Source organism: Fulmarus glacialis, unplaced genomic scaffold, assembly GCF_000690835.1.
Source record: "Fulmarus glacialis isolate BGI_N327 unplaced genomic scaffold, ASM69083v1 scaffold8717, whole genome shotgun sequence".
Taxonomy (NCBI): Eukaryota; Metazoa; Chordata; class Aves; order Procellariiformes; family Procellariidae; genus Fulmarus; species Fulmarus glacialis.
Genome location: NW_009225062.1, coordinates 9,658 through 24,500, shown reverse-complemented (window position 1 = coordinate 24,500; position 14,843 = coordinate 9,658). Strand labels below are relative to the sequence as shown.

Sequence of the window (14,843 nt, the reverse complement as noted above, 5' to 3'; positions counted from 1 at the left end):
TGTTTACAAAACCGGGCACAAAACATAAGCCAAAGCACTATATGCTTAAGATATTTTGGCACGTTAAATGAAACAAATGAAAACATCTGCATAAACAGATGAAAACTTGTTGCTGGAAATAAAAGTCATTGTGGAGCTTTATATAATTTTGCAGTTCTCTAAGCCCTAAATTCACATTTACCAGGTAATTCATAAGCTGTAGGTCCTGTGTATCTTTGCAAATTGTATTAGTAGAGTTTTCAAGATTTAGAGAAATCTTTCGACTCTTTCAAAAGTCTTGCATGAAGATCATCTTGTGCATTATCTGTGAACTCGTTTGCCACTTCTGTTAAGTCCAGAGGTTTCTTGATGTAAGGAATTCCTTTCTTATATTTACCATTCTTTTATAGGTAGCGACCTGGGAGACTTTGTTGAATATGACCCAAATCTTTTAGATGATCCCCAGTGGCCATGTGGCAAACATAAGCGGGTTTTAATATTTCCTTCATATATGGTAAGTGATATGCAAAATTAGGTGTAGCACAGATAAATTTTGATAACAATATTTTGAAGGTTGAGGTTACATTTGGCCGTATTTTAAGAAGATTATTATTATTTTTAATCTACTAATAACAGCTGTTTGGAATGCTTTGTTCTAAATGACAGTTACTTACCAGAACATGTAAAAACAAACTCGTGGAGGTATTACAAAAGTAAACGCTTTTATTACCGCTGTATTTCATAAATGCTTTAGATGAAAGGCTTGTTCAAACAATGTGTTCATTCTCTCACATTCAGAGGAAAATTTATACTTCCTCTAATTGGCATCTATTACAAAATAGGAGGATGCCCATTAGGGTTTTTCTGAAGTCACGAAGCTGCATTGTGTTTTGATGCTTATCATTCAGTCCTCGGAACAGCACTTCGGTGTCTAGTAGAGCCTTTGTTTCCCAGGTATTTATTTCACCATGGGATAGTCCTTCCTTTAATTGCAGCAATTACGAGCAGAGCCCGTATATTTTCCACTATATCCAAACCCTGTAACAATACAGACGCATAACTGTTCCTTGATCTGTGCTCTAACTCAATGTTTTCTGTGGTGAGAGACTTCTGTAGCCTTTTTTCGGTTGCACCAAGTCTGTAGACTTTGGTGTGCTATTTTGGCAGGGCTGTAGGAAGATGCAGTGCTGTTGTATGCATGTGAGTACGTATCTGTCTGAATTATACTTCCAAAGTAGTAGTAGTTAGCAGGGAAAAGCTGCTTTTTTTTTTCCCCCCAAAGTGGCAACCTAGCACTCTTACCTATATACAAATAGGATAGGATTTGAAACACAGGTCTAAAGTGTTGTCCATGTCCTCACTTAACTTGGAACAGAGATACGATTTAAGAAACTACTAATGTATGTAAAGATACAGTCTTTGTAGGTTCTTTTCTGCGCCCCACCCTGGTCTTTATTTGATAATAGGGCTCTTGGGTACTTCTTCTTCAAAATAAATGGATTTTACGGGTTCCATGTAGACTGAAGCTTATCTCCTTGCTGGCAGGAGTGTTCTGCCTGTTGTACAGAAAGGCTTAATCGAGCTCTGAGGCTGTGTTTGTGCTAAATTTTCAAGTGGAAAGTCCAGCATGTCCTCTGCTTACTTTCAGCCAGTTTTGGGGTTGGCAAGTTATGTTTTGGCTACCAACCCACAAAATGCCAACCTTTTATGGCAGCTACATCTGGGTGGGAAAATATTTGTTAGGTTTTGATACGGTTATTGTCATGGACAGGGAGCTGTCTTCCCTCAAACAGAAAGATGTTGTTAACTGGCATCCAAAGTGAACATAGCTGTAGCAGTCATGGTTGTGTTTCCAACCTTCCTCGGGCTGAGAATGTGCGCCGGCAAATCTCAGTCCTCTAGGATCACCCAACGTCTTTGATCCCTTTTCAACTTGGTGCCGAGATGGACATGGTTGGGCAAGTTAAAATAGGACAGCCAGGATAGCGACCTGCAGGGGAGGTCTCCGAGGCCCAGGAGCGGGTGTTCGTTGCCCTTCTTTTCCATATGCTGGTTAACCACAGCATTTGGAGGTACTTTTATTGCAATAAGGAGCTGACTGGGGATTTCCACTGTAACAGAGGTATGATTAGATGCTTTAAAGTTGAAAAATGGACTTCAAGGGCAATTGTTAAAATCAGCGTCATTGCTTGGCTAGAGTATATCTGCATTGACAGGGGTCTCCCTGCTTTTTCATTTTCTCTAGGGGTTAATTACTGCTGTGTCTGGAAGTATCCCTTATTTCACATTTTGGGTTTTTCTGCCTGTATTTGCCTTCCAGCCGTCACTTCTTCAGCCTGAGGGTCTGGAGCACTCACGTCTCCCTCTCTGAAGGCAGGCACTAATATAAGAAAGGGCTGAAGGACAGTAAGTGCTGTGTTTCTTTTGTTGGTGAGAATAACTGGCATGTGCCAAGAGCTCTCTTGTCCAAGGTCCAAGGATTTTGCCTGACCCTGGTCAAAGCAGCATAGCTGTGATGCCACGCAGGAGATGCACAGCTTTGCAAGAAACTGAAGAGTGGGTAGTTGTTCTTCAGGGCTTGGCTGAGGGATTTCACAAGGGGCTGGTCCTTCCTTCAGCCGCAAGAAGAGAGAAAAGGTAGTGTCAGAGTGTCCCGGGAGCTTGCAGGTTAAATCGGATTTTGCAACTCGGGCTGTGGGTAAGGAGGGCTTGTGCATCAAGCTGGTGAATATAGTGCCATGTTGGCTATGTAGGAGAGTTTACTCGCGTCTATATTAGACTTTGCAGACTCAGCTGGCACTCCCCCTCCCTGCAGTTCACATCAGTGTGAACAGGAGCATAATAGGCTGTAATTTCAAGTAATTTTCTTCCCCAGATATAAAAATCGGTGTATGCTGCAATTAATGCAAACTGCAGTCTGAGGCCAGCGAGATACCTGTGGTTTTTTCCTGACCATGCACAGCCATCGCAGTATTGAGAGACCTCTGCCAAATGACCGCAGAGCTGTAGAGCTGCTGTACACAGATTGAAACCAGTCCCTGGTCCTGAGCGGAATATAGCTGTAATTACTGCCTCTCGCAAGTGCCGGAGCAGCTGAGAGCAGCTCTGATGTCAGCTCCGAACATTTTCTTGTGTGCGGAGCGCTGCAGCTTGTAATTAAAGTTTTGTTCCTTGGCCAGCATTTAGCATTAACGCTTGGCAGCTGCAAGCTTGTAGATATTTCCCCCCGCCCCTTATGGATGTCAGAGCAATTAATGGGGGGAAGGTGTGCGAGAGGAATGTGAACACATGGTGGTGTGGATGAGCGAGGCTGGATGCTGGGCTGCGGCGCTGACTGCAGAATAGGGCTACATGCACCGATATTAATCCTGGGAGCCCGGCTCGTTCTTTGCAGGCTAGGATTTCTCCGCTGGTAAAACTCCGTTGAGGTCTGTGTGAATGCTGCATCAGTAAACACCGCAGGCTTTATCCGGAGGCACAGGACAGGCAAAATGTGTGGTCCTGCTTGGATTTTACTCTGAAATATGTGCAGTTAGCACTCAAGCCTATGTTCGAATTCCCTCCATTTTTCTGGAGCCTGAGTTTATCATCGCTGGCATTGACTTTGTAGTCTTCTAACTTTACTGAGCTGAATTAGTCCTGACTTGCAGAGGATTTTTAACTGCAAGTCCTCAGCTGTTTTCAAGGAGTAGCTGAGCTTCCTCCTTGAAGATAGCTGTGGGGAAGGAGACGTGCTTTCGGTTTGGTCTTTTCCTACAGCGAAGTTCCTAGCTTGAAAGGGTATACACTTCCCTGTCGCATTTCTAAAAGTAAAACCCACAAACAGCCTGTCAGGGGATGATTCTGAAAAAGCAGCTTCAATACTTCCCCAACACAAACTCTACGGCTTCTGTTAATTGTGTTAGTCATATTTAAATTCTAGTCTACCCTGGAGAAATTATTTTGCTTTATGTTGGCCTTGCAGGAGAGTCTACAATCTCTATCGCAATATAAACAGTAAGAGGTAGAAGAATTTCGTGCTGGGGGGTGGGGGGAGGAGGGAAACATCATGTCATGGTTAACAGATGTCTTCCTGGCTGATACTGCTAAAACAGGAATTCTTGCAGATTCTTAAATCTCTCTAGAATGGGAACTTTATCTACCAGACAGAGCAGTAATTTCTGTGCTCGAGTCTCACGTTGACCAGGGTACATCCAAACTCGTCAGTGCCTCCCTGGCCTCCTGCATTCTTGCCAGCAGAAACAAATTCCTTCCGTGGAGAAGGAGAAGACTCTGCAACAGGCGTGAGGCTGACCCTGCAGTCCTGCTTTTGTTGGTAACACAGAAACACAGGAGCATGTTAGCTGGCTGCTGTGCGCTGCCAAAACTTGCAGCAAGAGAAGAAAAGCCCAGATTAGTAGCATTTTGACTTTGAGTGACCCTTCTGTAGTAACATCCCTGCAATATCCATCTATCTGTGCCCAAGGGATACACTTGGAAATTGGTTTGGGTAAATTTCAGTGCATTGGTTTAATTATGTCAAAATAAATTGACATCTCTACACCACTAATAAAAAAGCATGTCGCAAAAGTCTGCAGTGCTCTTACAGCAGACTGACTGTCAGCCTGCATTTGCTAGGACTAGTGTCGAGCACAGCCAGGCTGCATTATTAAATGTTAGTCCTCCAATGTGATTTTAAAATTAGAACTGCTTGCTGCCCTGGCCGTTTAGTCTAACAAAAGCCCTGCATGATGATGTAGCGCATTCGGTCTCTCGCTCCCCTGTTCTGTCTTTCACAAGGAGCATCAAGGTCAGGAGTACTCTGCCACAGCCAGCGTCCTTCGGTGCCGTCACCCTATTCTTCGAGCCGTTTCCGTAGTTGTAAATTAAGCATCTCCAGACTGCTTTTTTATCAGCTGCTGACCTTGTACCCAAAAGCCTCAGGGAGCGGAGGATCTCAGTGGTGGTATATATTCATATTTCAACCCTGTGCTCTATGCGTTTGATGCTATATTTGGCTGAGACTCCAATAAACACATATTCTGTAACAATGACACACTGTATTAATTGAGAATTATTTCAGTGTGTTAATGGTATAAAATAAACTGGCATCCTTCCATGTACTTTAATTCAAAGAGGCAGTTTTGAGATTATTTGCTTTGTGAAATTCTAAATCTTTCCGTTTAAAGTCCTTGAATATTAATAACTTTCTAACAACGGAAACATCATCTTTTAGTCTTCCTTTTCCTTGTTTTTGGGTGGTTTATTTTTTTTGTTGTAAAGAAGGAATCTCTCCCATTTTCCATTGCTGTTTTAAGCCTCTGCTCTAGCAGGATTTCCCATATATATGTATCTTCAGCCGTAAGTATATGCATTAGGTTACTGACAGTTTATAGCTACATAGCTGGTCACCTATGGTATGCATTAAGGTAGCCAGGCAGTGCAGAGTCATTGACTTCTTTTCATTTGTTTTGTGGTTGAGGACTTACCATTGACCTACTGAAAGTCTGTTAAAAGTATCAGTCTTCTGTCCACTCTCTGTGAAGTAGATTTGTCAGAGGGTACACGGTAACGACAGCTGAAGAGACCCTATTGTATACCTTTCGTTTTATTCACCTATTTTGTTCTGATTTTATCCTTCTTAAGCGAGAGATAGAGGCATCCAAGGCTAGATCATCTTTTACTGGTAGCATGCCAAAGTAGGATTTATTTTCAACAATATTTCATCTTGCCAGTCTTTCCAACCATTTCAGGCATCCTCCCTCCTCCTGTATTTATGAAACTAGATATACAGCTTTCCTATGAGAAAGCAGCTGCTTGAAAACGCTTGTGAATAGCACACAAGCTAACCTCCAAGTTCAAAACTGCCAGCCATGCAAAGAGTGTGCAGAGTACAGACTTCGGCCGAAGCATTCATCATGTTGTCCAGGCATCTGTCAGCTACCATATATCAAGGCTTTCATTTGTCTTGTGCAACTTCCATCGCCAAACTAAAATATACATACACAGATTTGTATACAGAGAACGTGAACAGAGCTCACGAAGGAGTATTGCTGAATACTGAAGTGAAATGTGTTTTGTGCAAATAAGCTGTGAGAAACAAGACAGACATTTCTGGATGACAGAAGTTACAAACATTCGAGATTAGAGTATGAGAGAGACAGTTTGGTAGTTCCCAGCCTTGCTCGTGTGTCTGACAGCTCTGGGAGTGCAGAGTGCCTGCCTGGTAGGGAATAACATTATGTATAAGAAAGCACGTTTGGACAGAAAAATGCTGTGCTCCTTTTAGAGAAATATTTGCAAACCCTTCATAAAATTTGGCGCATTGGTGTTGAACGGTGCTCCTACACGGGCAATACCAGAATTGTCCTGGACAGACAAAAATCCACGCCGTTTACAGTCATGGCTTCTCCTCAACGTGGCGGCTTCATTTGGGACTTGCAGGCAGCTCAAGCGCAACGACATGGCCTAAAACAGAGAAGAGAAGCGTAAACGCTGAGCAGAGAGCAGGCAGCGAAGGGTGACGTTAGGTCAGATCCCAGCCAGTCCTTGTGGGTCACTGGGCCACCCCAGAGGTTTCCTCCACTCCGTCCCTCGTGGGCAGGGGCAGCGGCGGAGGGTGGCTGCTCGGTGCTGAGCCGTTCACGGGGTGCGGGAGGTGCCCTGGGCAGGAGCGGGGTCGGGGACTGGGATTTCTGTGTAGCCTCATGGGTGCTGTGCCCCAGCCACAGCGTGACAGCGAGAGGGGTGCTTGGGTGCCTGGTGAGAAACAGAAGAGTGACTGATTTGGTCACTCAACAGGCACTAATTCAGCATTGCTTTTAAATTATCTGTCAACAGATACTCTTTTTTTTTTTTGCTGCCTGCCTCTCTGGTGGGCAGGGTCCCACATGCGTGCATTTCTATAGGCACCAGCTGGGCAAACAGCATCCCACTGCTCAAAGTTGGGCTTCTGCAACAGCTACGAAAAGAAAAATCAAGGGAAAAAAAAAAAGAAGTTACACAATTCCTTTTCTTGAGAATAAGGGCAGTTAGCTGAGCTCTCCAGCATGGCACTGACAAGATGAGACAGCTGCCTTAGAGCCAGTGTGTTCAAACATGCTGCCGTTATCCTGTTACATGAATCAAAACCAGCACACACCAGCTTTCATCTGGATTTCATTATTGTGATTTATATCGTAGAGACTGTTGTCTTGCAGGAAGCAGCAGTATACGGAGTTGCGGGGGGGAGATTCTTATCAACAGGACAAAATTGACAAACCTCTCTGTTTAAAAATAGCCGTACCTCCTTACCATTTTCAGTTTTAAGCTGCCTGCTTATTCTAAAGCCTCTGAGTGCTTTGCTTTAAATAAAATTTGAAAAAAGAGCTTTTCTCCTTCTAAAGAGAATTTATCTGAATTCTGGCAAATCTCCCACGGGCTGGAGGAGTCCCAGGTAAAACAGACGGTGCCTGCAGAGCGGCCGTGGGGAAAGGTGCACCCCAAGGGGCTGCTCCTGCTGTGTGGCAGAGCCCAGGGCTCACTCCCCCTCTGCGCAGTCCCCCCCAAAGCTGGGGTCACACCAGCACCTACTGTTAGAGGTGAAAGCAACTGAAACTTGCTGTCCGGTGTAATTTCTGTGCAGCTGAGTCCAGAGGATGGTCGGGTTTCTGTTGTGCAGGCGAGGTTCGTGCGTGATTGCATCCTCCTCTGTGCGAGGGAAGGTGATTACCCGGAGAGAGCCAAATGCAAGTCTGCCAGAAAAACCATGATCACTTTGAGGGAGATAATTAAGATAAAACTAAGGAGCTCCGTGGTAATGGAGAGCAAACAGCAGGCAGTTAGGTTTGCAGTGAAGCACAAAATAAGGTGTCATGTAGCTTTGCACAGTAGCACTGAGCTCAGTCTTTCTAGGATTGCCCAAGACAACCAAAAAATGCTGGTAGTGACTAAAATCATCTTTGGATTTAATAGCGGGTAACCTTTATGTGCTTAGCGTCTCTTGACTCTGTAAGTAGGAGCAACATGGACTGATGCTTCTGTACTTTGAGTAGCAGATGGCACTGGTCTAAATTACGTTATGTGGCTTGTTTCAATAGTCCTCTTATAGCAGTACTAAGAGGAACCCTCTTAATAACACATAAAACTCCCAGCGTATCTGTGTGTCAGAAGCACCCAACTTGCTGATGATCCTCTGGCAACAAAACCAAGGAGTAGGCAGGCAGGCAGCGATGTCCCAGGGAAAGAAAGGAGAGGAGTAATTGGTAAAAATCTTCATTCTTCTGCTTCGGAGGGCTGAGCCCTGCCAGGTGAGATGAAGCACGTGAGAAGCTGTCTGTGACGAAGAGCCGTGGCTGCACGGGTGCATGCGTACATCCTTCCCACCTCAGCAAGAGTAAAACCAGGCAGACCCACACGTTCAGTTGAAGCCTTTCTCTCCAACCTGCGGTAGGGCAAGGTTTCTCCTCCCTGTCTTGTCTTCTCTTCCTTTTATTCAGGTGTGGTAGCGCGTTGCCTGCCTCAGCATCAAGACAGCGTATGAATTTTTAACCTCAATGGCACTGCAGCGTCTGCCCGGACCTGCGCTGGAGCTCATCCATACGCATGCAGGGCAGCAGGGTGGCTGAAGAGGGTTGATGTGGCTTTCTCCTTTTTAATGATTTCTTAGAACTGGCAGCTTTCCGTAACAGGACTGAATTTCCTTTATAAACTATCCCCCTTTATTGAGCAAAATTTGGACCGGTGCCTAGCACGTAACTGTGTTGGAGGGGGCTTACAAGCATTTATACTTAGGAAAATGTCAGGCAACTGTTGTGCGTGACCTGCCCAGCAGAATTACCTGCCAGGATGTAGTGGGGAGTAATTTATCTGGACAGATGATGCTTCTCACACTGCAAATCAGATGATAGCAGAATGGCCCACATTTTAAGACGTGTCTATGACCCCGTGGCAAGAAGTTGTTTTTTTCCTCTCTATTACAGTATGTTTACCTCAAATATTGCTGTGTGCTATTCAGGGGAAACACATGTTCTGCTTTCTTTTAAATTCCTGTAATCATCCGTTATTTCAGTACCATATCTCCTAAATAAAGTGCAGGAAAAGTTAGGTGTGTTTTAATCCCCTTCTTGCTCATTTCAGGTCCAGACAAGAACATGATCGGATAAAAAGAGTTGTCCAATTGCTCTCTAGAGCCATTACACTTTCTCCTCCCCCAGCCCTTCCATATACTATTTTAATTACTGAAAAAACCTGCAAGCATATGCAGTCAGTCTTTTTGGCTGATGTAGATTCCCATGAGGATATAATACAGCAAGGCTCCGTCTTCAGCAAGGCATAACATACAAGTGTTTTGCTTGCCTCTTTCCACGTCGTCTTGTTTAGCGTTAACAGCCCTTTGCCATAATATAGGTTAATCATAAACAGAAATTAGAAGGGAAAAATTATTTTACTGGCAGGAGAATGCACTGCAGACTGCTGCTCTCCCACTGTCCGTGCTTGAAGCTGGCCGGGAGCTGGGTGCCTGGGATTCAGGTTGTCCCCTGGCTGCCTAAGCTGGGGCTCCTCTCTCCTTCTGTCCGAGGGGCAGAACAGCCAAAGCCAGGAAGGGAACTGGCACATGCCCAAAATGAAGGTTGGTTTGTTGTCCAGCTGATAGATTTTGGCCACGTGTGTGGTGACAGAGGATTTGGGTAAAATGCTTCCTGAATGAAGACTGAAGGAACGAGAGAAGTGCTGCACACCCATAGATGCGAGCGCTGGCATTGCAGTACTGGCTGGGAGGACCCTCTGCTACTTGAGGAAATTCTTTAGGTTGTGACAAAAAGGAATAGCAAGCTCAACGTAAAGGAAATAAACTGTACACTTTGAATGTTGTCCTAACTCAACATTTTTGTCCACTTATTGCCTAACTTACGACAGCATTACTATCTTGCACTCTACTGAATGACCTGCCTTATAGGCTAATTACCTATTTTATCACAAACGTACACTATGGCAGTCAAGAATTTGTACCAGTGGTTCCTCTGAAGAATCAATTTGAGAGAAACTCACAATATGTCTCAGAACCGTATGGAGATATGCACACAAAATCTGGTCATAAATCAGTTATTATGATGATTTTTTTTGTTTAACAAGACTTCTGAGCTAGGTTTTATCCACCCACATTTAGCTTAAACTCACTCTTAGCGATACTTGGAGGGTGCTAATAAGGTATGTATTGTTCTGGGCTTGTGCTGACCCGTCGTCTCAGATTTCAGGTCGCTTGTTCTGACAGAGAAGTCACAAACAAATTGTTGCCTTAATTCAGACTTAATTTTCCCCTCTAGTGAAGACATTGGAACCGATTGGCACTTGTAATGTATTCCTTGCTTTTGGGAATTGAGTGATCTTGTTTGTTACAAACTAAAAGAGCAATTCTCTCTTGACCACGTGTAACAGACTACAGTCATAGACTACGTGAAGCCATCAGATCTCAAGAAGGACATGAATGAGACCTTTAAGGAGAAGTTCCCTCACATCAAGTTAACCCTCAGTAAAATAAGAAGGTATGTTGCAAAGCTTGGTAAGGCTGCAGCGTGATGCAGCTGTCTCACATTTCAGTGCAATTGCTGCTGTACATGAGGGGAAGCACAGCACTGGTTGATCTTCCAGGAGCAGTGACCGGCAGAGGTGCAGAATAAGTCACGTGATTGCTTTGATTAGTGGGCTGAGTAAACAAGATAGGGGAACGTATAAACATGCACCGGTCAGGTGTCAAACGCGGCATCTAATGGGATGACGATGCGAGCTGGGCATGCCCTAATACTAAAATATCCAGAAAAATAACATAACAGAGTCTCTAAGCTCATGGCACTTGGCTTAAAAAGAGACTGAGGAAAGAGAAATGCTGACTTCTGTGCGTTGTCCAGAGAGCACAGCCAGAAGCAAAACAAGTGGTCAGCTTTGCAGCTGAAGTTGTAGTATTTCATCACTGTTTCCAGTGTAGCAGGCTAGACCTACTGCTTCACTGAAGTAATGATAATTTCATTTGACTGAAGTGGCCAGAAGGGTACTGAATCGTGTTGCTCTGTAACCAGACAATACTGCAGTACATGGAAAGACTGTTGGTTTGGATTTGACCAACCATAACCAGCAGCAAAGCTGCATATAGAGCACAAGCAATCAAGCTGTTGTTACTAAATAAATTGTATGCAGCTTAAGAACTCTGATTTAATATTGTTACTAAAAATGTCAAAGCTTTTCAGTTGCTTTTATAGTTTGACGCAACTATCTATTGGGGGCAGTGAGGGGGAAGGGTGAGGTCAAAATGTGCTGTGAAATGTGTCCCCAAACAGAGCATAAAGATATCTGCCCAGTAAATTAGGTTTTCCTTTTCCCCTCCATTTGACTAAGCAGGAATCTCTGAAAGGATGACTCTTAGGGTGGAATGAGAAATGCTTTAAAACGCAGTTCACGGCATACTTGTCTGGTCTCTTTACTCAGCTTGAAGAGAGAAATGCGCAAGCTTGCTCAAGAAGAATGTGGTTTTGAAGAGCCCACAGTGGCCATGGCCTTTGTCTACTTTGAGAAGCTCGCTCTCAAGGGGAAGCTGAACAAGCAGAATAGAAAGCTTTGTGCTGGAGCCTGTGTTCTTTTAGCAGCCAAAATTGGCAGTGACCTCAGAAAACATGAAGTCAAGCATCTTATAGATGTACGTATCCATAGGTTTCCAGTGTTCCTTCTACGTGAAGTGCCAGCGTGTGGTCTGCACAAGCCTGCTTGTCAGTCGTCACACTCTCCTCTAGGTTTCCAGCTGTGCAGCCAGCTAAATACCTTTTTTTGTTATACATTTATGTGGCAGTAGTAGTGATCAATGTCACTGTAGAGGCGTGGGAAGCTCGTTTGATGTGATTGAAGACCCTGGTGTCAGATACTGTGAGGTCTGAGAGGTATCTGACCACCATTCTGTCAATATAAGTCAAAAGTTAACGCTCAGGAAATTCATTTTGCTTTTAATTATGTTTTCAAGAGTGTCAATAAGGGCTCTCCTTTGAGAGGTAAATGCAGATACTAATTTCAGAGGGAGTCTAAAAGACTACCAAGTATTTCTTTCATCAAGTTAAGCTTTTGGGCAAGAAAACGTAAAGAAATGTTCCCATTATAACACCTCACTCCAACTGTTTTTTTGTAGAGTAAGGTGTTTGGTCTTCCAGCCACTCCATAGGAAAGAGTTAACAGAAGGGAGTGTTATTCCATAATCCGTCTGCAAGCGCTGAGATACCAATCTGATTTAATGCTACAGAAAGTTAGGGCAGGTAGCTAGGTACTTGGCTACAACCAACTCACTCAGCTCAAGAGACATGGAAACTCGGTTGGGGGGCAGAACTGGCCTCATGCCCTTCTGCCACAGTCACAGAGCTGGGTCGACAGCCAGTTTGTAAGAAAGCCCTCTAAATAACCAGAAAAAAAATCAACCCAGTGAGAGTGGGAAGATCTGGCCTCTCTTGCTGTCCTGAAACATTGGTCCAACTTAAGACACATTGAGCTTTTCAGTAGACCCAGTGGGCAGAGAAGTAGCAAGCCAGGGAGATCATAAGAGGATGACGGGGGGGAAATACCCCTGAACAGCTGGTTGCCTACTTGTAGCATCTAAATCCAGTGAAAACAGCAGAGCAGATGGGAGGTTTAGTATGTTACAGGAGAAAACCAACTATGAAACCCATCTCATCCCCCTTGAAGATAGTAGTTTCTATTACTCACTATTCTTACGGTTGTTGCAGATGACACCTTCTGCCTCTGAGGTATTAAGATCAAATGTATCTAATTGTAGCAGAAATAATTTCCCCAATAGGGTGTTGTAACACTGTCTAATGCTGAAAGGAAAATTAATGATTTCAAGCAGCGCAGGAAGTTTGTGGGCAGTTACAAGACGCATGTCTTCCATTACACAAGTGATTTCGATGTTTGCATGAAGCCAGGAGTTTCCTCTTCCTGCAGCGGTAATCACTATGATCGTTAGAAGGCGTATCTGCTGGAGGTGGAATAGCATAGCTGGCTGAGCTTTTTAAGTTCACCTTCACAGTAAGGAATCAGTACATCCAGTTCATCCTGCTCTCATTTTCTGAACCTAGAGCCATGCAAGTCCAGCAGGGCAGAGGTTTAATGACAGCAGCACACATGTTTTGAATAATGTCCTCTGTAAGAAAGCACTAGAAAGTCAAATCCTCATTCACAAAGACTTTTTTTTATTGGTTTTTTTTCCTCGGCTGTCGTTGCAGAAACTGGAAGAGAAATTCCGGCTGAACAGGCGAGAGCTGATCGCCTTTGAGTTCCCGGTGCTGGTGGCCTTGGAGTTTGCTCTCCACCTTCCCGAGCACGAAGTGATGCCGCACTACAGACGTTTGGTGCAGAACTCCTAGCGCTGGCTGCCCTGCGGGGAAGGGGCTCTTGACTGTTCCTGCTTGGCTCTCCTGAGCCGCAGTTACTACTGGAAACGCAAAATCGGACTCCTAACACTTCACTCTCTCTCTCCCCAAAACAGTTTTTCCGGCAACATATAGGAAACACTGCATCGACGTAAGACTCTCAGCTTTGACAAATTTACGTAGCGTTACTTTCTCAAAGCAGGTGAAGACTGAGCTGTTGGTAAATGGTTAACGTGCTGAAACTGGGTGGCGACTGACCCTACCTGTGGGGACTACAGCTACAAAAGTAGGCAAAAATTTCAAGGGCAGCCTCCATGACCACCCCTCTCTCCATCACACAAACCCTGGAAGCCCACGTGAGGTGCATTCTCATAGCGCTTTTTCTACAGACCTGCTGCAACTTCCAAGAGGACTTCTTAACGTGAAAAAGCTTTTCAAGAGGATATCTTCACTGTGTCAAAAAGAATGTGCCAATCTATTTTTGTATCAGCAATTGAAAGTGCACTTTTTCCTGTGGGGTGTTTGTGTGTGTATCTGTGTGTGTGTGCGTGTGCGACACCGAACTGATCTCAGTCCAGGTGGTTGGCTTAGCTGTTTCCGAGTGTATCAGTTACCGATGGCAAAGATCAAGGTGACCTTACGTGTTTACTTCTTGAAAAACATAACTACTGGAAAAGTGATAAATGGGATCATTTTTGGACACTTGGTATTTTTATTCTCTGATCTTTCCAACATTGTACCTTTGAAAGGATCATACTACTACTACTACTACTACTACGAGAAGGATCAGCAACTGACCTTGAGTTTTCAGTCATGTTTGTGATAAAGATGAAAGCATTAGTATGAGATATCCATGTCATGTTTTTTAAAAATATCTTGTGTTAAGCCACATGCATATTTTTAACCTTCGCACTTTTCCCACTGTGGAGATGGTTAGACTTGCACTCTGTAGTGTTGAATTTCTGTGCTCTATGTTAGAGTGCGTAATAAGCACATTTATTGTGCTGTATCTTAAAACAGTGTTTTATTAAAAAAAAAAAAGAGTAGGGCTCAGCAGTATAACAGGTGTCTTAAGGCTCCAACAGCAGGGGCATCAGCTATTGTTAAAGTTTTCGGTTTTTAACTAGAATTGACTGTGCAAAACCTAAAATCAGTGCCCATTGAAGTTAAAGGCCCAGTTCCTTTAGACATTTCAGTACTGGAGTTTTACAGTAAAACTTCTTGCAGCTTCCCTGGTTCTGACTGGACACCCAGAAAGCTGGAGGGTTTCATCCAAGCTCCCCGGTGCGACATACACACTAAGCTAGCGCCATGCTTACGGACATCGTTCAGTTGTTGTTGTCCTGTGAGATTACACCCCTGTCCAATCTTCTCCTGTGCTGGTTCACTTAACAAGCCTCGCCCTCGACATGCCCCACACGGATCCGGTAAAGTCAAATACTTACCGTTGGTATTTATAAAAAAAATTTAAAATCTCAAGCATGAGATTTTAGCTGAAGCCTT

At 44.1% G+C, this 14,843-nt stretch overlaps 1 protein-coding gene across 1 annotated transcript in view; it reads left to right on the top strand.

Moving 5' to 3' along the window:
* CABLES1 (Cdk5 and Abl enzyme substrate 1) overlaps nucleotides 1-13,981 on the top strand; it is a 36,056-nt gene extending 22,075 nt beyond the window's left edge. Inside the window, exons 6-9 of the mRNA XM_009582356.1 lie at nucleotides 390-493; nucleotides 10,375-10,481; nucleotides 11,419-11,626; nucleotides 13,194-13,981. Coding sequence (XP_009580651.1) covers nucleotides 390-493; nucleotides 10,375-10,481; nucleotides 11,419-11,626; nucleotides 13,194-13,334 — 560 coding nt within the window. The 3' untranslated portion in view covers nucleotides 13,335-13,981. The remainder of the gene's footprint in view (nucleotides 1-389; nucleotides 494-10,374; nucleotides 10,482-11,418; nucleotides 11,627-13,193) is intronic.
* The last annotated feature ends 862 nt before the right edge of the window (nucleotides 13,982-14,843 follow it).